Genomic DNA, 25,780 nt, shown 5'->3' with positions numbered 1-25,780 from the left:
GGCGCGGGGCGGTCGCGGCGTGTTACGGCCTGCAGCTGGTCGGCTACAGCAGCTAACGCTCGTTGGAGGAACAGTAAATCTTTATGATAACCCATTCTGACCTGAGATCAGATTCATACGAGGTTTCCACTGGACACACACACTGGTCCGATCGACCCATTCTGACCTGAGATCAGATTCTAAAAAATGTCAGTCGTTCTTTGATTTTTCAAAAAAATAGCAGACCTACAAGCTCGTAGCGCGCCACTCGGTGGCGCGCTATGAGCTTGTAGATCTGCTATTTTTCAATAGCTAAAGCATAACATGATGCTAACGCCAAAATGGGTTCCCGTTCAGAATGGGATAATATAAATTCGTGGTGTTTGGACAGCAGTCTATCAAAACAAGAGTCGCAGCGCGCTTCAAGCCGTGAGGCGGTGTGAGTCAAAGCCAATACGAACACAGCGATACCACGCCGGCCAGCGCCAACAGAACCCAGATTATTTTTTATCGTGATTTCTAAATTGGGTTATAATGTATATACCTAAAGTAGGTTAAAGGGATATTCCACCCGCTGGAAGAAACTGCAGTCACTACAAATAATATTTGTAGTATAGATAACAGTAGCACAATTTAAAATTTGCACCCTGGCCAGAAAATTGTGTGTATGTCTGACTCTCTACAGGGTTTGACTGGATGAGAGAGAGAGCCAGTGCAATTTCTGGGAACGGCATCACTCGCCCGCTGAAACACCCGCGACAGGCGGAATAGTGTTTCTCGGCGGCATCAGTCCGACACTCTAATACCCCCCAAACCCTAAACCTAACCCTAACCCGCAAGCACGACGCAACGCATGTCGGACCAAAAGCACACTGTATGCCGCGGAAGCGAGCGGAAGGTCGAGTGTCATAATAATCCACCCCCCCCGTTTCCCCGGCAGCGCCGCGGCTGTTTACCGGCAGTTACCGGCAGTCGCTGTGTGAAGCGGCGGCCACGAGATGGAGCGCCACGTCTCATGCCCTCGATTATGCGCTCGCTGAAGCGGACCGCTGAATTGGGACAGATTGATTGAAAACACCCGACCTTGGATGTGGACGGTGACTCATACTGCCCTTAAGACGGGAGGGAGACTGGCCTGCTATTACTCACAGTATTAGAAGGACAAGACGTATCTCAGTAGACACAGTAGGAGAGTGTATAGCCTATGGTTAGAGACAGGAGACATGCATGGGAGAGACTCACATATTACTCACGTATCTGAAGGACAAGAGGTTTCTCAGTATAGACACAGTAGGAGATCTGTGAGATCCAGAGAGACAGACGGGAGACATGTGAGATATAATGATTGTCAGATTGGAACCCACTAGGTCAGCGTCATGAGTCATGACTCACAAGGAGCTTGTAGTCTGTCTGTTGAGTCAAGGAAAAACTTAAGCTATATAAAGAAAAGTCTTAATCTGCTCATATAACGTTGGCTAGTAGTGAGTGAGTGACTCACTCAGGGCTGACCAGATTGAAAGCAGCAGACAGGACATACCTTTGATCATCTGCCCGTATTATTGTGGCAGGTGGTCATTTCCTCTGTGTCATCATGTAACTGGACCTCACTGTTTCTGTTTCTGTCTCTTCCTCTTGACTTCCAGACTATAAACATGTGGCTTCCGTAAACAAGCCATGCTGTTGGACAAAACTTCTGTGAATAATAATAACTACCAGTAAAAGACGCCCAATCTAATATATACGGCAACCTTCCCCCGTGTTTCTTCACTATAGTCCAATGCCGGGATGGCAATGAAGGACCGGGAAGTCTGGCGTAATATTGTGAACCTCAAGGCCAAACACTCTAACCACAAGGTCAGAAAAAAATCAGTATATGGTTGAGGAATTATCATAATAGATTATATGCACATGTATGATTTTCCCATCAGGACACGCCCCCCTCATCTAGACTGAGTGGCAAAACATTGAGCAGCATGTTGGAGTGTTGGAGTTTGGAAGCGCTCGTTGGAAATCACTCAACCGTCCTGCCGTACCACCTGTTTCTAAATGTCACATAATGCAGGAGGCAGCGAAATGTTATGTATTATTGAAAACAAGCACTTCCAAACTCTGACACTTATAAACATAATGAAATGCAGGGTATTTCTTGAGAGAAAGTAGCTCATAACGTGTAGCTCTATGGTGGATTCTTATGAAACAAAAACTTTGCAGATAGAAAGAGGATAATTCAAGCTTTTCGTTCAGCTGCAATGTTGGTGAGTTTAACATTGTTTAATGCAATCAGACAGGACTAAGAAAGCCAAGTCCATTTGTACGGACATCTCCCGTCCCCTCAGCTCTGAGTTCAAGCTGCTTCCCTCTGGCATTCGCCTAAAAGTCCCAGGGGCCAAAAGCAACAAGTTCTCCTTCGTGCCTGTAGCTATCAAGGCTCTAATTGCCGATAGGAGGTAAATTGGATTTGTATTAATTTTTTATACAACTTTCTGGAAAAGTTATGAATTATAATGTTACACTGATACCTTGAACTGCCATCCTGTTTTAAATGTTCTATGTGTATTATGTGCCTTTTTGCTGTGTTTTTGTGTTTCATGTTACCTGCCTGTGTTATGCCTTGCTGTAAACCAAATCGCCCCACGGGGACAAACAAATAAATGAACCTGAACCTGACTTTTCTGTTTGGATGAATGGTCTAGTCAAGGCCGGAAAGTAGTTTTTCCAGGTATGATGATGATGTCACGCGCATATACCCTCTATACTCAACCATATATATAGTCCATCATATTCTGCTTAATCTGCAGATGTTGAGGGATTTGTGGTGACTCAGAAATGTCCCTCAGCAAAGACTGTACGTGACTTGACCTACACGCATTGCGAAGTTTGATTGACATCATTCCTCCAATAGGACGACCGCTGTCCCGTTCCTTCTTCTACAGCCAGTAAAATAAAAAGCCAGATTTATTAGGAAATCATCTGTCCTGCGTTTTGAAGACTATAATAGGCCCTTTCAGAACGTGGGACATCATCATCATCACCTTCTGGGAATGTGGGACGCACGCCGCGTGGGACACGGGGTAAATGGGCCGTGCAGTCACACATAAAGCAGGACACCTGGTCCCCCTACATCACACACACACACACACACACACACACAGTCACACACACACACACACACACCACGTCGTAAAAAATAACCAGCTCTTGCATTTAGCCATGACCTTTTTATGCTTAAATGGTAACGACGGTGGTGTCTTGTAGTGCTAATTAGCCGCCGAGCCACAAAGCTTTTGAGATTTGTGTTTAGGGAAGAAAGAAAAAAAGGAAAATCTTTTTTCTGTGTATGATGAACATGCCCCATAATGGGGCCGCCAGGTTGCAGGTGGTTATTAAGTATATAATAATAATAGCTTAAATTTATAGAGCGCTTTTCTAAATGCCCAAAGCGCTTTATATCCTTACATGAAGTGTACACTTCAAGTACACAAGGCATTATGGCCCACAACAACGGTACGGTTCTGAGCGTCGAGGGTTCACCACTTAAACCCTAAATGCTTTGATGACCTGCGTTCCACAGGGCTCCGTTTTTGGCCCCCCTATTCTTGTCCCCCTTGTGCGGGGGGGGGGGGGGGGGGTAATTGGCCGTTGCACAGTGGTGGAAAAAAGTACTCAAATGTTTTACTCAAGTAAAATTATAAATACTGCAAAGTCCTGTACTATAATAGTCCTGTATTAAAAAATTTACTCACGTTAAAGTACAAAAGTATGGGCTTCAAAAAGTACTCATATTGCAGAATGTCCCATTTCTCATGTTCAAAATATTTAGAAAATAGCCGATCTACAAGCTCACAATGTCGTCTCACAATGGCTCACAATGAGCTTGTAGATCTGCTACTTTGAAATGGTCGAAATGTATATATGGTTGAGGTGGTTAATGCATGTTTTGTTTTCTAGTCAAAATTCAAAACTCCAAAGTAACTACTAGTAACTAAAGTTTCCAAATAATTGTAGTGGAGTACTAAAAAGTAACACATTTTGTCTCGGAGATGTAGTGGAGTAGTAAAAGTAAAAGTACTGGAAATTGGAAATACTCTAAGTAAAGCACAAATACCTCACAATTGTACTTTACACAGGGCTTAAAGCCAAAAAGAATCCCAAGACTGAAAAGGATTTTTTGCAAATCTACACTGATGCCATTAAATTACCCCTATGAAATCCTCAGGACTGAAATCAGTCCCCAGGACTGAGAACTTTAAGCCCTGACTTTACACCACTGTCGTTGCATGTGTGTATAGTCAGTGCAATTTGACGACACACACACACACACACACACACACACACACACACATGGAGAAGTTGTGCTCCGTGGAGAGAGGTTGAACTTCTTTTGAAGGAACTACAGCATATAAGTCTATACTTTGAGCTTCATACTTCAGTCCCAAAGTGCACATTACAGTATTGTTTTAAAATATAACGTTTCAACTCAAAACAACGCCTGCATGTCAAAACCACCGGTTCATGCATTTCACATTAACAATTCTGACATTCTTGTAGGAGTGTGTAATTTATGGGACTGCGATAAACTGCTATATCACTGTGTGGATGTGAGATGGCCTGTGAGGACACACACACGCACACACAGACACACGCACGCAGGCACACACACACACACACACACACACACACACAGCTCCAGTTAACTGCATTTCATGCTATCATTCCGACTCTCCGACGCTGCTCCACCCAGTAATATAAGTTTGTAAGGGATGATGACACACGTGTGTGTGCGCACACACACACACACACACACACACACAGAGACACACGTACACATACACACAGAGATATATACTCACATACTGTACACACAGTACACCACGCATGCACGACTTTGCACGTCATCCCTCTTCCCACATCTGTAGAAGAGAGAGAGAGAGAGAGAGAGAAAGAAATAGCCAGATTAAGAGCGACAGACAGAAAATAATATGGACAGAGAGAGAGAGAGAGAGAGAGAGACACAGAGAGAGAGAGCGAGAGAGAGTATAAGAGAGAGAGAGAGAGTATAAGAGAGAGAGAGATTGAGAGAGAGAGAGACAGAGAGAGATTGAGAGAGAGTATAAGAGAGAGAGAGAGAGAGAGAGCGATCAGAGAGTCATTTTGGCAAACAGTCAACACAAGAAAGACTTAAACTTTCCTGAACACAAGATGACCACTGACACACTCCCTGCCTCCTAAACTGTGTGCGTGCGTGCGCACTGCGCATGGTGCGTGTGCATGGTGCGTGCGTGCGTGCATGCGTGCGTGCACACTCAGAATTGGCCGCTGACCCATCCAGGCCCTCCAACGCTGTAAATATGAATCTGGGGAGTCATCACAAAAGCGACATCATCATTTTTTTAAAGAGTTCAACAAAGGTGACTTTCTTTTTCCCTCCCCCTTCAAAATCCCATTTGGACAGTGTCCACTAGAACTATAACATTTGGACATGGTCCACTATAGAACTTCTATAACATTTGGACAGTGTCCAGTCTCACTTCACTAAAACTGAGTGCTTGCTCAGCTGTAAAGAAAAACACTTAATATGTGCCGTTCGTGCTGCTGCTGGGTTTAATCTCTCAGCTGGACTCTTCTTCGGCCTGTCTTGGACATTTTAATCCATTTTGGGCAGGAACCCCTTTTGGTGTTTTAAACATTATGTTATAATTTAGCTATTGAAAAATAGCAGATCTGCAAGCCACTCGGTGGCGCGCTATGAGCTTGTAGGTCTGCTATTTTTGAAAAATCGTTAAAATGTGGCGCAAATCATTGAATATATATTTCAGAGCGAACATTTTTAACTAAAATATTTGCTTCTGGGGGGGGGGGGGGTCCCTGGAACTACATATTTTGAGATGGGGGGGGTCCGTGACCCAAAAGAGATAATTCTGGGGGTGCTCGACATGCAAAAGGTTCAGCACCTACTGACATATAGAAACATGGGTTTTTCAGACAAATGTTAGGATTTAGAAGCCTCGACGTCAGGTCAAAATGGGTTAAGGCTATGCCTGCAGTGAGAGCATGACTGCAGAGCCCAGTTGTGAGTAAGTGAGTAAGTATGTTAGTGTTCTGGTCCCGACGCCCACGTGTGCGCCGATCCCACTTCTGCTTCCAATTGGAGACGTATAACCCATTCTGACCCGAGATCAGATTCATACGAGGTTTCCACTGGACACACACACTGGTCTGATTAACCCATTCTGACCTGAGATCAGATTCTAAAAAATGTCAGTCGTTCTTCGATTTTTCAAAAAATAGCAGACCTACAAGCTCATAGCGCGCCACTCGGTGGCGCGCTATGAGCTTGTAGATCTGCTATTTTTCAATAGCTAAAGCATTACATGATGCTAACACGAAGAATGGGTTCCTGTTCAGAATGGGATAAAGAAAAGGGGAATGAAGGGGAATTTCCCATCGTCGTTTTGTCTATTATTATTATTATTAGCGGATCCAGGGCCTGGACTGAGACAAAGATTCGACCTGGACGTTTTCGCGGAACTTATTGGCCCAGAAGCTGCAGGCCCACCACAACCAGTGCGCAGATACTTCCGGGATACTAACGGGTCGAGGCCCATATACAAATACTTGAAATACAAGCCCTTAATTAAAAGGATCCCTGGCTATAGTGGCTAATAAGACAAATATGCCTTAAAACATAATACTTGTCCTCTATGTAACCCCCACCTGTACCCCACTTTTTTGAGCTTTGTACTCTGTCAGTATTGGGTCTAAAGTCAAGTCAAGTGTTTGTTGGAGTCAGACTGTACAGGTCATGACTCTGATCCTGAGTTTCACACAGACCTAGTCGGCGTGATCAGTGTTCGTTAATGGAGTGCACTCTTAATTAACGCGTTCGGGTCAGCAGTGCACCAGTCGGGTGACTGGCACAATTTATCCTACCATCAAACAGACCGGCCGTCTGCGGTCTTGAGAACGTGGTTCATGCAGATCTGGGTCCTCCTGGAATCATCAAACTGGGTAGCTCTCCAGGGTCACTGGGTCTCCGGGGATACTGGTCTCCAGGAATACTGGTCTCCGGGGATCTTCAACCTCATCAAAAAACCTCACCTGTATTTTGAAACAGGTCTTTTTAGTTCTATAATCTAACTCTATATGAATTGAATCCCTTCAAAGTATCTCTATCATGTAATGTTCTCATCGTGTTCTTTTCTTGTTGTACAACTTTTTTTTAATCTCAATATCCACTGAGTATTGCGGAATGCAAATACTCAAAATTACATTTTAGTGCAAAATAAAATACACACAGTGCTTTTCTGTCATAATAAAGCACGCAAAGGCACTAATTGACTCTCACTGTTTAACACATACTGATAATATAAAATAGAATACCTCCTGTCATTTAGCATTTATGACCAAAACATGTGGAATGCACCTTCAAAATGCATTTGCAGGAGTAATTGTATTATATGAGTAAATGTTTATATGTTTTTAATTGACAAGGACTGCCTGGAGGGAAAATAGCCTGTTACATAGGCCATCTCTGTGTTGTTGTTTTTGTATTTACTGTTGTGTTTTTACATGTTGTTTGTATATGGACCCATTGTGTCTGAAATAAAGTTTTCAATCAATGTAACATTTCCCATTTGAAAGTGCATCTTATAACTCAAATCCCGTTTTTGTGCAGTTAGTACAATAACAGTAAAATAATATATATTTCCCACCAAACTAGTAAGTTACAACAACAACAACATCATTTCAACAGCCACAGATATCTCACCGAATCACATCCAATGTTCCAGTAGTGAGCGACGCCAGCACTCAACTCTCACAACATACAGGGGTTTGCCTGTATAAAACAGGGTGCTAGCTGTTAGCATCATGTATTATGAAAGACGTTAGCATTAGCTAGTTAGCAAAACATGTCAATGTGTTGGTTTGTTTATCTCTTAGAGTATATGGTTTATCTCACCGAGTGTGTTACGTTGGTTAACGTTTGGTTCACACACCAAACGGCTGCAGGATTCGCCCCTGGCAAGACTAACATACAGCGCCACACTGTAGCCACAGCTGGTGTATCTGTTCTGTTATTTATATCGCTTTTATGAACGTAATCTGTCTCAGTTTATTCACTGCTGCTTCTAAGAAGGCATTCGCATTTCGCGCCCACGTGAAAGAGGAAGCGTAGCGTAGACGTCACTTTCACCTGCGCTGTTGTGATGCTTTCAAGTATGAGCTTGTAAAAAGCAGTGCTGCCCTCTAGTGTTGCTTCCAAGTATACCTCATGAACAACTAAACCATGCATTGAGTATCATTAGTTTGAGGTAGGTTCTTAATTTGTACATGTTTTTTTTAAATAAAACAATACCTTATGATGAATTTAAATACAAATAAAATAATAGCTTGGTTAACCTTGTTAACTCTTTTAGCTTGTAAGCTGGGTTTTCCACCTGGGTTACATCTATGAATAAAAATAAATAGTAAAATATTTCATTTATTTATTTCATAAATGGATGAAATTTTCACTCAAGTTGATGATGTCATAAGTCATAATGTGTGTCCAGCCCTATGGAATATATGGAATGCACGTGCTAATAAAAAGTATTTAAAATATAGTATTAAGTTGTTTTATATTAGCAGGTGCATTTCATATATTATTCCATAGGGCTAGCTAGACCACACATGGACATATCAATGTCCCTGGCATATCTTTTCAAATGGTGGGAAAATATTAAACATTTTAACAAACACAAAATAAAAACAGCATTTCATCTCACTTATGGCAAGAACAGAAGAAGTTCTGATAACGATACATAGTTATTTCACTCTCTTTTGGGCTCAAAATAAACATTTGAAATTTGATTTTGGGCTCCACAAGTCAGGCTGCTGAATGAACAACCTATAGCCCCCTCTATAGTATTAAAAGGGTCCTGAAAATGGACTTGGTCTTGCACTGAACTTTGCACTACTACATTGCACCAGCACTATTGCACTTGGGTTATTGTACAGTATGGTTATTTATTTGATGCCAGTGGTGAAGCTCTAAACTGAATTCCGTGCAAGCAATGACAAATAAAGATCTATCTATCCATCTATATATTTTCTCCCAGAATATTAACATGGGAAGATTCTGTCCAGAGTTAGAATGTCAAAAAAACAGAAAGACAGAAACATCTGATTTGACCGAATTAACTGAATTGAGTGATTTCAGTGATTTGACGTCAACAAAGTGCTGTGGCCCTGATGACCTCACCGTGATGCACACGGGAAGCTCAATGTTGCTCCTGTACTGTCATCTACTGGCCACTAAACGTAACTGCACCCCTAACAAGAGGGGTGTGCGCGTGTGTGTGTGTGTGTGTGTGTGTGTGTGTGTGTGTGTGTGTGTGTTCATGTGACATGCCTACATGCCTGTGCGCGGTGTGCGAGAGAAATAATGAGAGAGAGAGAGTTCCTGACATTGACACATAGACATTTCGAGGCTGTTTAGCTGACATTTGGCCACGTTTTTGGTTGTAGGGGGTAGATCCATTATGATTAAAGTTAGGCTATGCAAGTCAATGTCTGCCCAAAGTTTGTATAGGCCTATGTGTGTGTGTGTGTGTGTGTGTGTGTGTGTGTGTGTGTGTGTGTGTGTGTGTGTGACAGTAATCCATCATTTCTTTCCTTATTTTATATTTTTATTTGTCAGAGACAATGCAAAAAGAAAAAGTACAATAATATGAGACCGTTGTACTGCATATACTTTAATTTTTATATATATATATATATATATATATATATATATATATATATATATATATATATATATATATATATATATATAAATGCGACCCCCATCTCTGGTTAGTATAGAAGATACTCTAAAATATAAAAAGTGTTAATAATTATGAAGTTAAAATAATAATAAAACCCTACACTACTAGACATGCATGGCGACTTCCCTCAGGGTGGAGCCGATGATAGTCTGAGCCATCCTGTCCGCCAGACACCGAACGCCACCGTCACCCTCAGTGACCCCACCCCCCCCAGCCAACGGAGGCTGACGATTGGTCACCCAGTCTAGGATCTCCACGGAAAGCACCTCCGCGTACGCCGCCATCGCTGCACGTCTTCCCCGGAGGCGGGGTCCTCCAGCATCATCATCGCCCTCACCTCCTCCTCCGTAGCCGTCCGCTGCACTGCCTGCAGCCTCTCTGCCGTCTGCCGCCCACTCCTCTCCTCGCCCCGCGGACAGAGAGACCACCAGGCGTTGCACGAAGTCGTCTCTCATGGCGTCCGCGGCGGTCCGACTCTCGTCCGTCGACCTCTCCTCCCCCTCCGTCTTGTTCTCTTCGTTCTTGGGCGTGGAGGGAGGCGGGGAGGGGCTGAACTCCATCGCCAGGCCCCCCTTCAGCTTCCTGGTGAAGCTCTCCCTGCTCCGCGTCAGCTCGGGGAGGAGAGGGGTGGTGGGCGGGGCGTCCGGGTAGTCCAGGGACCCCGCCGCCGAGGAGGGGGGCAGCAGCTCCTGTGTCTGGGCGAGAGGCGGGGGGTGGGGGCGGCGAGGCCGGGCGGCCCCCGCGGGGGGCGGCGCCTGGAGAGCCGCGGCGGGGTTCAGGAGGGGAACGTCTCTCTGAACGTCCATCATCTCTACGTCACGGGAGGAGGACGACACGTCTCTGAGCGTCGGTCTTCTGCAGGCCTCGTCGACTGTAGCCTCACCGGAGGCCAGTTTCTCACTGCGAGACAACCGACTCTCTCCTCCAGACTGCGTCTCTTCCGGTCCGTCGACAACAGAGTGGAGGATGTTCTCGGCCATGGCGTGGGCAAAGCTTTGGACGGTGGTCCCATCATGCAGCGGGCTCTCTGCAGGGCTCTGTTCTAGAACCGCCGCCGGCCCGTCAGAGATATCTGGAAGCGGTGGTCCTTCTGGAGCGCGCTGCTGCTGCTGCTGCTCTCTGCTCGTTGCACGCGTCATCATCAGTCAGGGTCCTGCGAGAGAGAATAATTAAACCCCCCGGCCCGGTCAAGGAAAGGAAATGATAATATGAGGTGTTACAGCATTTCTAGAATTTCTCTCAGAGCCTCTTTATTTTTGTTGAGGGGATGTGTTGAAAGAACTGGCAGAGGGAATAGAGGTGAATAGTTTAGGGGGGTTAACAAGGCCAACGCGGGCAGCCAGAGAGAAGCTGTCAAAGACTCAGAACCTGGTTCTGATTCTTGTTTGTCCAATGTGGTGGTGGTGGTGGGGGGGGGGGGGGGGGGGGGGGATTCCAAGCAGTGGCACTTGGGAATCTTGGTTGAAACAAGACTAGTCTGTTTCCAAATCAGCCTCACTATAAGAAAAAAAGCTGATTTTTTCCAAAAGGCAGTTTCTATTCTATTCCGTCAAGAATCATGCTTATTATAGACTACGTTTTGGCTGTGGATTTAGAATGGTATTGTCTCGGTGCGACTCAAGTGGGACCCAAATGCAGAACAGACAGACATGCAGGAGCAGAGCAGGTCAAATGCAAAGTATGTATTATACTGAAAACACCTATAGGGTAGTCTGGAAGCTGGGCTTGTGGGTTGGGACATTTGGTATGTAGTCTATTTTTATTGGCCTAAACTATTGTCTATACATTCATGAATCCACTTGATGACCGGCTGTCACTATTGATCAATTTTTATAGGGGTTTCTTGTGACCCTACCAATCCAATATAATATATAATATAATCCAATATAAGGCAAAAATGTAAAACTTTCCTTATGCTTTAATATTTAAGTAGCATGTGAACATGTCAAACTTGGGGGTTTTCATGATTCTGAATACATTCCAAGCATTAGTTTTGCACAAAAAAACCCACAAAAATGGCCATAGCCGTCATTACAAATGTGATGAGATCAGCACAAATGTGATTACTGTAGGTCAGCACATTTTGGGCACATTTTGGGCAAGTGGCTATGGCTGCTTTTAGCCCAAGGAGTGTTTTTTGTGCAAAACTAATTCTTGGAATGGATTCAGAATCTTGAAAACCCCCTAGTTTGACATGTCAAATGCTACTTAAAGCATTAGGAAAGTTTGACATTTTTGCCTGCCATATATGTTAATGGTAGTTGGTAGGGTCACAAGAAAACCAAATAAAACATTTGCTCAATGCCAACAGCCGGTCAGCAAATTGATTCATTAATGTATGTACAGTATATAGACAATATTTTAGGCCAATAAAAAAAAAGACTATATAACAAATTTCCCACTTCAATCAACACTGGGACTGGCTGGGAGACTAACAGGACACTAGTAATCACAGGGAGGTGAGACGAGACTGGCAAACAACACTATAGGCAAAACAGGAAACACTTGGGCATCACTATATACATAGGGTGCGTTCGGAAATACACCCCTGAACGCACATAACCGCAAGCACGGGAGCTTCGGATCTATGGGCATGAGTTCTGCACAGTTGTGGTCGTTAGTAAATAAGGCACACTGAACGCACTCTGTGACGTCACCGCCCACCACACTCAACAAACCTTAACCGACCACATTCCCGGTGCGCATTTCCGAACGCACCCTACATTATACATAATAGAAGTAGACGGTACACACAGTTCATGACGGTTCATAGTTCATAACAGTTCACAGTATAGTTCAATGCAGGTATGAGAGAAAACGTATCCGTCTCACCGACTTGCCAATCTAAGCTAAACTCTTTCCTTTTACCGTTTGTTGAACTTCCCGAGTATCAGCAATCCTTCCAGTCTTCCATTTATACCCTCCACCTTATTACTCTGAGGTGTTTCATTTCATTTTTTATATCAGCCAATATGTTTTCTTTCTTTTTTTCCCCCGTGCAGTTTTTTTCCGTCTGGGAACACAAAACCTGAACAGCCCATTTTGTACCGTTGTAGACAGTGCCAGGAGAGTCTTTTTTCTTATTAAAGGAAGCCTGCAGGCTATAATAAGACAATATATGCCTTAAAACATTATACTTGCCCTCTATACATTGATTGATTTTGACAGCAAATTTTTATTTAGTTTTAGTCATAGTCTTCTGAATGCATTTTCATTTATAGTTTTAGTCACACTAAATGTGTTAGTCTAGTTTTAATCGACTGTCTACATGTCACAAGATTTTAGTTGTGTAAATCTACAGTTGATTTAGTCGACGAAAAAAGTATTTCAGCGGGCCTTGATGCCGTCGTAATGGCTGCATTTAAACTGGCTGAAAATAGCAGATCTATACAAGCTCAGCTGTTTTCGTCAGTGAAAATAAATTCGCCATAGTATTTAGTCTACGAAATTGAAACTGCGCCGCAGCACCCTGCAAAACCAGACATGGAGTCGACACTGCGCCGCAGCACCCTGCAAAACCAGACATGGAGTCGACACTGCGCCGCAGCACCCTGCAAAACCAGACATGGAGTCGACACTGCGCCGCAGCACCCTGCAAAACCAGACATGGAGTCGACACTGCGCCGCAGCACCCTGCAAAACCAGACATGGACCGGATGGAAAGTGCAGTGAGACGAGAGAGAGAGAGAGAGGCCTCGATCTTCTTACCGCAGCCAATCACCATCCAGCTGTCAACCATCCAGGATGTGGCTGCAGTCATTCGACGACAAGCAGGAAGCACAGTTTGGGGTATCAGATGAAGGAGAGCAGGGTGGAAAAAGTCTGCTATACTCTCTCACCGACCACATAATGACACGGTCCTGACTGGCCTCATGGGTTCCGATCCAGTCCAAGAAGAGCTGGATTGAACTGCTATGAACTGTCCTGACTTTCTCACAACTTGTGCGCTGTTTCCTCTGTCGAACCTTGCTTGTCCTTTTCCTCAACTTTGAAATAACACCCAACTCCAAACCACTAATACTATATCCCGGTGATAAAAAAAAAAAGATAAATTCATTTTAAATATTGGACGGGATATGTCGTTGCAGTGGTGAGGAGAAATCTTTTGAAATCCAGTCCCTGGCTGGCATATCCTTTTCAAATGGGGGTCCGAGGGGTACTAATAAGTGTCAATGTGGGGGTCCTGGACATGAAACATGCTATAAAGTACGTCAGCATAATATTAGCCCAGAATGGATCCATCTCAGAAATAGGATATAGCCTTCCTCCTGAATGCGGCGAAACCAGGAAACTATATAAGTGGGAACCTTGGCGCGGCCACACATGTGTTAACAAGGACTTTTACTGTCTTTTTACAAAGATGAAACATTTGATTTGCCTGTAAAAGATCCTCACTGTAATTATAGTCCTGCACACAAGCATGACTTCATACTGTTGGAAAGCAAGGACAACACACACGCACACGCACACACACACACACACACACACACACACATGCACGCACAAACGCACGCAGACACAAAAAATTATGTTTTGTACACGCACCGCCTTGCCAACACATATGTAAGGGGTAAGGGGTAAGGACATACACGCACGCACGCACATAGCTTAGCTCTATGGTAATGCTGGAATCGGAGAGGCAGGCTGTGTGTTCATGACTCACCAACCATGCAGTGTTAAGTATCATTTGATACTAATTTAATCCAAATCAAGTCACAATGATAACCATTCACCCACATGCTGCCGGGGAGCCTTCCAGAGCGTATAACGCTGTGCACATGTGAGTGTTTTTTTCTCCCTTTCCAAGGACTGTAAATGGACACGCACGCACGCAACGCACGCAACGCACGCACTGCCAATTGCCAAAACGCATGAAGTCGATGATACTCAGCAGCCGTTCATGTTACAGTTAATGTTACAGTAATTCCGTCGCACAGTTAAGCATCATGAAGTAACCTCTGGATCGAACAACGGAGGTATTCCATTCCACCATGTGTTCTGGAACAGGAACAGGACCTTAACCTATTTTAGCCTGAGATCAGATTCTAAAAAATGTCTTCAGTCGTTTTCAAAAATAGCAGACCTATACAAGCTCGTATAGCGCGCCACTCGGCTCCAATCCAACCAGATAGGACTTTTTCTGAGTGGATGTATGGGCTGTGAAGGCCAGAAAGCGTAGTTTTTTATCTCCACTCAGTAGTAGGCATTCTTGCATAACGTCCATGTTTTATGATGATGTCACGTGCATACAGTATATACCCTCTATTATAACACCTCAAAATGTACAGTAGGGGGGAAAATATAATTAGTTTCCTCCCGTTTGGAATACTGTATTCTATTCATTGTTTGGCAGCGGTCGCTCCTCTGTTTCTCTGTGGCTAAACGGATTGTGCCACAACAGCACAATGTGAGACTGCTCGGGGATTCTGACCGCGGCCAGGAGGCCTCCTCCATACTGTATGTGCATACTGTACACGGCCAATTATCACAGACACTGGACAGAATCTTTGCCAATTATGCCTTCTTGGTCTCTGAGGCATTAGAGCTCTCGGCTCGGGCATTCCTGCAATCTGCAGTCCTCTCGCGACTGATTCACGGACATTACAGAGGCTTCCAAATATATACACACACACACACACACACACACACACACACACACACACACACACACACACACTCCTATGTATATTTCTATATTAAATATCCTGGTAAATATACTGGTTGAAGGACTATAGTACAACTCATGCCCAAACTGAAGAGGAACAAAATAATGAATAAAGAATGTGGAACAAATCACACTTGAAATAATGGATGCATTGGATTCTCTTGGCAACGTGACTTCAGTGTGTATGTGTGTGTGTGCACACACACGCGCGCGTGCGCGTGTGTGAGAGTGAGTAACATTATAACATTAATAAAGTTAAGTTTAGTCTAATTAAATGCACTATATGCATTCAGACTCACATGGGGCGGCAGTGGCCCAGTTCGAACCCTGTGGGCTCCCCCAGAGTTGGTGTCGAAGTGTCCTTGAGCAAGACTCTGAACCCCTAATAGCTCCTGATGTGCAAGCTGGTGCCTTGCACATTGGTTTCCGTTGCCATCAGTGTGTGAATCAGGCTCGGCTCCAGGATGAAATGACTGAGGGGGCATTTGAAAATGGCGAGGGTGCACATCTAATTTTTATATAGTAAAACTATGCTGTATGTACATAAAAGTGAGGGTGCAGAATTTGGAACGGAGGGTGCTGGGCACCCTCTGGCACCCCCGTGGCGCCGGGCCTGGTGTGAATGTCTGTGTGAATGGATGAATGTAATGTACCATCTATATGTAAAGGTGTATGAATGTGTGTGTGTGACTGCAGGGTGAATGTAATGTACCATCTATGTGTAAAGTGTCTTGGATAAAGTAAGTATAGCCTTGCAGAGCCATGAGGCCCATAGGGGGCAGGAGCCTATCTCCTGTTTCTGTAGCGTGAGGCAGCTTGATGTACAAGTACACCCTCCTGGATATGACGCTAGTATGTCGCACTCGCAGGGACTAACCAACCAATCCCTGCTGAGTGTCAAGCAGGGAGGCACTGGGTCCCATTTTTCTTTGTCTTTGGTATATGACGCGACCTGGGATCGAATCCCGACATCCCATGAGTCTCAGGGCGGACACTCTAACCACAAGGCCACTGAGCTTTGGATAAAGGCGCTATATAAATGCGCCATTTACCATTTACTCAGGACGAGATATATGTTTCTGTTTTCTGTCGAAACGCACACAACTACAACCTCAGTATACCGGTAATTACATTTAAGACACACCAGAGAGATTTATACAGTATATAAAATACCTTTGTTTTATGAGTATAGCCTACATTCACACAGAACACAAAGCGACACAATATCTATCCGTAGCGCGATTTGTCAGCCGACTTAAGTACACTTTTGAGGTATCATGTATGCCTGTGGTCCCCGAGGCTATAGCCTACTATAGTTACTTTGTAGATTTAGATTATTATTATTACAAAACATACATTAAGCCGAACACAATGCGTCGCGATACTTTGGGTATACTTTAAGTAAACTTTTAAGCCAATACTTTTGTACTTTTACTCAAGTATACTGAAAGGGGGAGGGACTGCGACGCTCTATAGCCTTGCAGAGCCATGAGGCCCATATAGGGGGCAGGAGCCTATCTCCTGTTTCTGTAGCCATGAGGCCCATAGGGGGCAGGAGCCTATCTCCTGTTTCTGTATAGCGTGAGGCAGCTTGATGTACAAGTACACCCCCTGGACATGACGCTAGTATGTCGCAGGGATCGACTAATGAATTCCGGACTTTCACTTATAACAGAGTATTTCTATATTGTATTGTTTATTTTACTATTTAAAAAGATGTTTCCACCACTGAAAAACTTCATGGTTTGTGCTCTTATCTATGCTAAAACAGCAGCTGGTAAAAAAAGCATTTCATGAACAGAAATCCCCCCACACTGCTTCTGGCTGCAGCGGAACATCCGTTCATCCGTTCGCTTCTTGCTCTGCAATTTTTTGCTTTGCAGTTTTTTTATTCAAATTGACGCCTGGGTCCCTCGTCTGGACCTCCTCCATCCAAGAGCGTCTTATGCTTTGTGCTCTGACAGAATAGCGAAAATATCTGTTTATATGAGCACTACATCCCTAAAGAATGTATTTGCATTTTATTCATCTCATGCTCTTATCCAGACGAACTAACAATAGAACATACTGTAAGCCTTTTTTCATACCACAAAAGCACCCGCTGGCTAGTAAAGAATATTAAAGTGAATATTAAAGCTCTCAAGCTTTCTTTTGTTTTACCCTCTTCCAGAATAGCGATGCTAGGATTCACGTGGTTAAGATTAAACCTTCCTAGTAGGCTACACCAGTGGTTCACAAACATGTTCATGTCAAGGCCCCCCAAATTGACACTAATTATCCCGCGGACCCCTTTGAAAATATATGCCAGGGACCCCCATAAGAGAAGATTAAGCAGTGGTTCTCAAGGACCCCCCCCAGGACCCCCATTTAATGGCATTTCTATCTCTGGGACCCCCAATTTATATTGTAAAATCAATGTTTTAATTTAACTCTGAGAGTGTACAAATGGAACCAAATGGACAATTTGGTTCCATTTGTACACTCTCAGAGTTACAGACCCATAAGGGTCCATTTGGTTCCAAACTATTCTAGCTGGGGACCCCTTGGAACTCCCTCAAGGACCCCTGGAGGCCCCCGGACCCCACTTTGGCTACACGACACAGGGGGAAAGCTAAAGAGCAAAGCATGTATAGAGGCAGATGGAGTTTCCACTCAGAACAGAGATATGCCACCAACATGATAACAGACTCTTAAGTATAGAAATTATACTATCTATGAAATGATGCAACGTTATATACTGCTATAGGAGTGCAGAACTAATACACATGGGGCCATGTTGAAGAGAACTTAAATTCAAGACAATGTTTTTAGATAATACAGTAGATAAAGTATACAAAACTTTCATTATAAACCATAAAATATAATTTCTAGTATACGACGTGTGGAAAAAGTTTTTACCTTATTGGTTTGTCCTTTGTGTTGATGTTTTGTCATCGTTTCCGTTTGATGTATTGTTACAACTTGACAGAAAAGGGAATAAGCTACGAACGGCTTCAGCCTCGTCCCTACACCTGTTCAGCGTATAAGTATATTGTTTTTGTATTGTTATAGTTGTGACTAACTCTGTACATGGCTTAACCCGTTCTGAACGGGAACCCATGTTGGTGTTAGCATCATGTTATGCTTTAGCTATTGAAAAATAGCAGATCTACAAGCTCATAGCGCGCCACCGAGTGGCGCGCTACGAGCTTGTAGGTCTGCTATTCTTTGAAAAAATCGAAGGACGACTGACATTTTTAGAATCTGATCTCGGGTCAGAATGGGTTAATCAGACCAGTGTGTCCCCCAGTGGAAACCTCGTATGAATCTGATCTCAGGTCAGAATGGGTTAACCCGTTTAGTCCCGAGGATGATTCTACAAATATCTTCTAAATCCTGAGTTACAATTAAGTACAAGGACAAGTACGTTGTTTCTACATCAGTGGTTCTCAAACATTTTCATGTCATGGACCCCCAAAAATATAATTATGTAATTGGCCGCCGACCCCCCCCCCCCCATCTGAAATTATGTTGTTCCAGAAGCAAAGATATGAGTTACAAACGTTGAAACCATATATTATTCAAAGATTCGCGCCACATTTTCACGATGTTTTCAAAAATAGCTAAAGTATAACATAGTGCTTAAAACACCAAAACTTCCCGTCCTGAATGGGCTAAGGCCGAACATAAAACTAGTCATAAAATAGAATAAACACAGGAGGAGAAAAAATGAAAATATACGAGAGAGAGAGAGAGAGAGAGAGAGAGAGAGAGAAAACCAACTGTATGCTTACTCACCACTCAGTGACAGGAGACAGTCGCCTCTCTGTTGCTGCACATGCAAATGAGTTGATGAGGAAATGGTTACATGGGCCTTTCTTTATTCACTTCCTGTGTGCACATCCTTCAACGCAGATTGACGTGTGTGCGTGCACGTGTGTATGTATGTATGTACAGTATGTGTGTGTGTGTGTGTGTGTGTGTGTGCGCGCGCACACACAGACCCCCGTGGGGAGGCTTGTGCCTTGAACTTTGAGTCTTCTCGGTTACTTATGTCTCCACTCTCTGCTTTTATGACCTTTTTATATACACATAAACACCTACAGGCGCGCATGCACACAATACCACTGTACCCACTAAATGGAACAGAGCCTTAATTAGTATCATCTGTAACACCTTTGAAGGAAGCAGGGAAGGGGCCTGGAAGCTAGAATAAATAAAGAGGATAGAGCACGGAGGTGTGGCCAGGGCTCCTGCGGGGGGGGGGGGGGGTTTGCACATGTGCAGTGTAAACAGGAACTGCGATGATGGAGTGTTCCAGCAGAGGTGCTAGAGGGTGCATGAGAGTTGCTGACCCTGAACTGAAATAATAAAAAGGATATATATAAAAAAAAATGAGAATAGTACAAAGTTGATTTAGTTTTTATTTTAAAAAGTATATCAATTTCATAACTGTGGAAAAAAATGTTGTGTATAACAAACTGAAAGATAAAGGACAAGTATACATTTACTAAATGTTAATGTTTTTGTATATTTTCTTTTGTGGATTTTCCATGTTCTTTAGTACATGTCTCAAACTTTTATTTTTTGTGAAATGACAAAGGAACATGGATGCTGTTCATTCAAGTGCTGTGAAATTTGAAAAGGGAAGGGTGACTGCTGTTTAATTCTCAACTGTTCTCGATCTCATTATTTACATCACAAGTTATGAGCTTTCTATATCTAGCACCTCTGCTGGAACACTCCATCATCCAGCGTAAATCCAGACTATGTATGAGCCTTAAGTGGTTCCAACACTCTCTGAGTTACAGACCCATAAGGGTCCATTTGGTTCGAAGCTATCATTTAGCCATGCAGGGGGACCCCCTGGAACTTCCTCAAGAACCCCTAGGGGGTCCCGACCTTGGGAACCACTGGGCTACACGTATCGTTTTCAGTGGAAGCCTGCCAGCGACAAACTGTTGCGAGCAGTGTGACAGCCGGGCGTGACGTGACTTAAAGCTGCAAAAAGCTGGCTTCAAACTTTTTTTGTTTCAGTGCTTCACTGACGCAGTCGAAACGTCAATCATAAATCATATGTTTTTGTTACACCATGTTTTCCACTCCCAGTCTCTCTCTCCCCCCCTGCATGCAATCCCTGTTCCTTCACACAGATGGAAGACAAGACAGACTCCTTCTATGCAGGGATCAAGGCTTGAGCAACACATGCAGCCTGTGGCCATTGGTCGATTTGTAACTATAACAAAAATAAGTGATATTACACAATCGAACCAGAAAAGGCAGTTCATGCAGAAATTGTGTGATGGGCTCGCTGAAAACACCCACACAGTACCCTATTGTGCAGAATGTAAGACTAGGTTTTGTTTTCTTCCAATGGAAATATCCTAAAAAACGGGGTCGTATTTCAACCCATTTTGACCTGAGATCAGATTCAAAAAATGTCTTCTACATCCCGACAGTTTTCTGAAAAAGCTGCTTCACCTCCCAATGTATGAATGAATGGACCGTTGTAAAGCACTTTGAGTAAGCACGCAATGCATAGAAAAGCGCTATAAAAATGCAATCCATTATAATTATTATCATTAATCGAATGACATTTAGTCTGTGGGGAAGACAATGGAATGCCCTTGGTTGTGTCTGCAGACTGTGCACATACATCAGTGAATGTGTGAACATGGTCAATTCCTTTCTGTATCTGAAAACAGTATTTTGAGGGAATTCGTTTGCTTTCTGTATCTGAAAACAGTGTTTTGAGGGAATTCGTTTGCTTTCTGTATCTGAAAACTGTGTTTTGAGGGAATTCGTTTGCTTTCTGTATCTGAAAACATTGAGGGAATTAGTTTGCTTTCTGTATCTGAAAACAGTGTTTTGAGGGAATGCGTTCGCTTTCTGTATCAAAAAACAGTGTTTTGAGGAAATGCGTTCGCTTTCTGTATAAAAAAACAGTGTTTTGAGGGAATTCGTTCGCTTTCTGTATCAAAAAACATCGTTTTGAGGGAATTCGTCTGCTACCTGTATAAAAAAACATTCGTCTGCTGCCTGTACCGGAAAACTAAGTTTTGAGGGAATTCGTCTGCTGCCTGTACCGGAAAACTAAGTTTTGAGGGAATTCGTCTGCTGCCTGTACCGGAAAACTAAGTTTTGAGGGAATTCGTCTGCTGCCTGTACCGGAAAACTAAGTTTTGAGGGAATTCGTCTGCTGCCTGTACCGGAAAACTAAGTTTTGAGGGAATTCGTCTGCTGCCTGTACCGGAAAACTAAGTTTTGAGGGAATTCGTCTGCTGCCTGTACCGGAAAACTAAGTTTTGAGGGAATTCGTCTGCTGCCTGTACCGGAAAACTAAGTTTTGAGGGAATTCGTCTGCTGCCTGTACCGGAAAACTAAGTTTTGAGGGAATTCGTCTGCTGCCTGTACCGGAAAACTAAGTTTTGAGGGAATTCGTCTGCTGCCTGTACCGGAAAACTAAGTTTTGAGGGAATTCGTCTGCTGCCTGTACCGGAAAACTAAGTTTTGAGGGAATTCGTCTGCTGCCTGTACCGGAAAACTAAGTTTTGAGGGAATTCGTCTGCTGCCTGTACCGGAAAACTACGTTTTGAGGGAATTCGTCTGCTGCCTGTACCGGAAAACTAAGTTTTGAGGGAATTCGTCTGCTGCCTGTACCGGAAAACTAAGTTTTGAGGGAATTCGTCTGCTGCCTGTACCGGAAAACTAAGTTTTGAGGGAATTCGTCTGCTGCCTGTACCGGAAAACTAAGTTTTGAGGGAATTCGTCTGCTGCCTGTACCGGAAAACTAAGTTTTGAGGGAATTCGTCTGCTGCCTGTACCGGAAAACTAAGTTTTGAGGGAATTCGTCTGCTGCCTGTACCGGAAAACTAAGTTTTGAGGGAATTCGTCTGCTGCCTGTACCGGAAAACTAAGTTTTGAGGGAATTCGTCTGCTGCCTGTACCGGAAAACTAAGTTTTGAGGGAATTCGTCTGCTGCCTGTACCGGAAAACTAAGTTTTGAGGGAATTCGTCTGCTGCCTGTACCGGAAAACTAAGTTTTGAGGGAATTCGTCTGCTGCCTGTACCGGAAAACTAAGTTTTGAGGGAATTCGTCTGCTGCCTGTACCGGAAAACTAAGTTTTGAGGGAATTCGTCTGCTGCCTGTACCGGAAAACTAAGTTTTGAGGGAATTCGTCTGCTGCCTGTACCGGAAAACTAAGTTTTGAGGGAATTCGTCTGCTGCCTGTACCGGAAAACTAAGTTTTGAGGGAATTCGTCTGCTGCCTGTACCGGAAAACTAAGTTTTGAGGGAATTCGTCTGCTGCCTGTACCGGAAAACTAAGTTTTGAGGGAATTCGTCTGCTGCCTGTACCGGAAAACTAAGTTTTGAGGGAATTCGTCTGCTGCCTGTACCGGAAAACTAAGTTTTGAGGGAATTCGTCTGCTGCCTGTACCGGAAAACTAAGTTTTGAGGGAATTCGTCTGCTGCCTGTACCGGAAAACTAAGTTTTGAGGGAATTCGTCTGCTGCCTGTACCGGAAAACTAAGTTTTGAGGGAATTCGTCTGCTGCCTGTACCGGAAAACTAAGTTTTGAGGGAATTCGTCTGCTGCCTGTACCGGAAAACTAAGTTTTGAGGGAATTCGTCTGCTGCCTGTACCGGAAAACTAAGTTTTGAGGGAATTCGTCTGCTGCCTGTACCGGAAAACTAAGTTTTGAGGGAATTCGTCTGCTGCCTGTACCGGAAAACTAAGTTTTGAGGGAATTCGTCTGCTGCCTGTATCGGAAAACTAAGTTTTGAGGGAATTCGTCTGCTGCCTGTACCGGAAAACTAAGTTTTGAGGGAATTCGTCTGCTGCCTGTACCGGAAAACTAAGTTTTGAGGGAATTCGTCTGCTGCCTGTACCGGAAAACTAAGTTTTGAGGGAATTCGTCTGCTGCCTGTACCGGAAAACTACGTTTTGAGGGAATTCGTCTGCTGCCTGTACCGGAAAACTAAGTTTTGAGGGAATTCGTCTGCTGCCTGTACCGGAAAACTAAGTTTTGAGGGAATTCGTCTGCTGCCTGTACCGGAAAACTAAGTTTTGAGGGAATTCGTCTGCTGCCTGTACCGGAAAACTAAGTTTTGAGGGAATTCGTCTGCTGCCTGTACCGGAAAACTAAGTTTTGAGGGAATTCGTCTGCTGCCTGTACCGGAAAACTAAGTTTTGAGGGAATTTGTCTGCTGTCTGTACCGGAAAACTAAGTTTTGAGGGAATTCGTCTGCTGCCTGTACCGGAAAAGTAAGTTTTGAGGGAATTCGTCTGCTGCCTGTACCTCAAAACTAAGTTTTGAGGGAATTCGTCTGCTTCCTGTACCTCAAAACTAAGTTTTGAGGGAATTCGTCTGCTGCCTGTACCGAAAAACTACGTTTTGAGGGAATTCGTCTGCTGCCTGTACCGAAAAACTACGTTTTGAGGGAATTCGTCTGCTGCCTGTACCGAAAAACTACGTTTTGAGGGAATTCGTCTGCTGCCTGTACCGAAAAACTACGTTTTGAGGGAATTCGTCTGCTGCCTGTACCGAAAAACTACGTTTTGAGGGAATTCGTCTGCTGCCTGTACCGAAAAACTACGTTTTGAGGGAATTCGTCTGCTGCCTGTACCGAAAAACTACGTTTTGAGGGAATTCGTCTGCTGCCTGTACCGAAAAACTAAGTTTTGAGGGAATTCGTCTGCTGCCTGTACCGAAAAACTAAGTTTTGAGGGAATTCGTCTGCTGCCTGTACCTCAAAACTAAGTTTTGAGGGAATTCGTCTGCTGCCTGTACCTCAAAACTAAGTTTTGAGGGAATTCGTCTGCTGCCTGTACCGAAAAACTAAGTTCTGAGGGAATTCGTCTGCTGCCTGTACCGAAAAACTAAGTTTTGAGGGAATTCGTCTGCTGCCTGTACCGAAAAACTAAGTTTTGAGGGAATTCGTCTGCTACCTGTACCGAAAAACTACGTTTTGAGGGAATTCGTCTGCTACCTGTATCAAAAAACTAAGTTTTGAGGGAATTCGTCTGCTACCTGTACCAAAAAACTAAGTTTTGAGGGAATTCGTCTGCTACCTGTACCGAAAAACTAAGTTTTGAGGGAATTCGTCTGCTACCTGTACCGAAAAACTAAGTTTTGAGGGAATTCGTCTGCTACCTGTATCAAAAAACTAAGTTTTGAGGGAATTTGTCTGCTACCTGTATTTTAAGTCCCAAATAGATATTTTACAGTCCCCGGGACGCCGTTAATCTCGAGCCCTGCTAGAGGGGCGGGTATAGCATGCTTTCTGGAGAATATAGGTTCACCGAATCAGAGCCCCCCCCCCTCCCAGAGAAAACTGGCCTTGGAGCGTCTCGGGATCCCCCAGGAGGAGGTCACTATAGTTGCTCTGGAGAGGGAAGTCTGGAGCCCTCTGGTGGAGCCGTTGCCCCCGCGACCCGACTACGGATAAGCAGTTGAAGATGGATGGATGGTACCGAGGCTACTGAGGCGTATATAAATAAAGGTTAAACAAATAACAATGTAGATTAAAAATGTAGATTACATCCGAGCGTTTGAATAAGAGAACAAAAGGTTCCATTGTTCCGCGGGTCACTGCGTGCGTGCGGCGGTCAGGTAGATAGGAGTGTGTGAAAGAATATATATTCAAAGATTTGCGCCTGCATTTTTGTGATAAATTTTTTTTTAGGTGATCTACAAGCTCGTGGAGTAAAAGTACAATATTCGCCTCTGAGATGTAATAGAGTAAAAGTATCAAAGTACTGAAAATGTGAAATACTCCAGTAAAGTGGGGGAAAAAAAGAATCTCATTCCTGAGTTCTTAAACCACCAAACCACCACATGTACTTTAGATGTTGAAAAATAGCAGATCTACAAGCATTTTTCTCTAGAATCGAGCTCAGGTCTAAAATGTGTTAATTACTTTTCCACCAGTGGGAGTTTGACTGACATGTGTCTTATCGGAGCCGAGCAGAGAGCCGCAGGGTGGAAGAGTCTGACTGAATGCTAGATTGTCGGGGGAGTGTTTGGACCCACGCTGCTCTGCGAGGCGTGACCTATACAGCATAACGTCACCTTTGATCTCCATCTCTCTCTTCCCTCGCTCTGACGCCTCCCGCTGGTGATGGAGGTGGCGGTGGTGGGTGGGGGGAGGGGATGGTTGATTCCTATCCAGGTGGAACCTGAAATGTCCCCGCAAGGCGTTTGGAGTACATTAATATGATTCCTTCTATAGCACTGCAAAAAAAGGAGAAAAGCTATAGTTCTGCATTCTTTTGTCGTACATGTGCAGGGTTGAGTCTGTCTGGATCTGTAACTGACAGGCAGTTGTAATATGCAGAGTTGTGTGTGTA

The 25,780-nt window shown here is 43.9% G+C and overlaps 1 protein-coding gene across 1 annotated transcript; it reads right to left on the bottom strand.

Annotated features, from left to right (window-relative positions):
* Nucleotides 1–9,773: 9,773 nt before the first annotated feature.
* On the bottom strand, nt 9,774–25,542 carry LOC308335039 (uncharacterized protein). Its single transcript, XM_080791991.1, has 3 exons — nt 25,503–25,542; nt 19,228–19,261; nt 9,774–10,938 (listed from the first exon to the last, which is right to left on the bottom strand). The coding sequence occupies exon 3, from the start codon at nt 10,925–10,927 to the stop codon at nt 9,890–9,892; it is 1,038 nt and encodes a 345-aa protein (XP_080648117.1). The 5' UTR covers nt 10,928–10,938; nt 19,228–19,261; nt 25,503–25,542; the 3' UTR covers nt 9,774–9,889.
* Between the last annotated feature and the right edge of the window lie 238 nt (nt 25,543–25,780).

The sequence above is a fragment of the Protomyctophum bolini genome (genome assembly GCF_963924005.1).
Source record: "Protomyctophum bolini genome assembly, chromosome: 20".
Classification (NCBI taxonomy): domain Eukaryota; kingdom Metazoa; phylum Chordata; class Actinopteri; order Myctophiformes; family Myctophidae; genus Protomyctophum; species Protomyctophum bolini.
The sequence above is the reverse complement of the archived record's forward strand: the minus strand, read 5'-3'. Positions and strand labels throughout refer to the sequence as shown.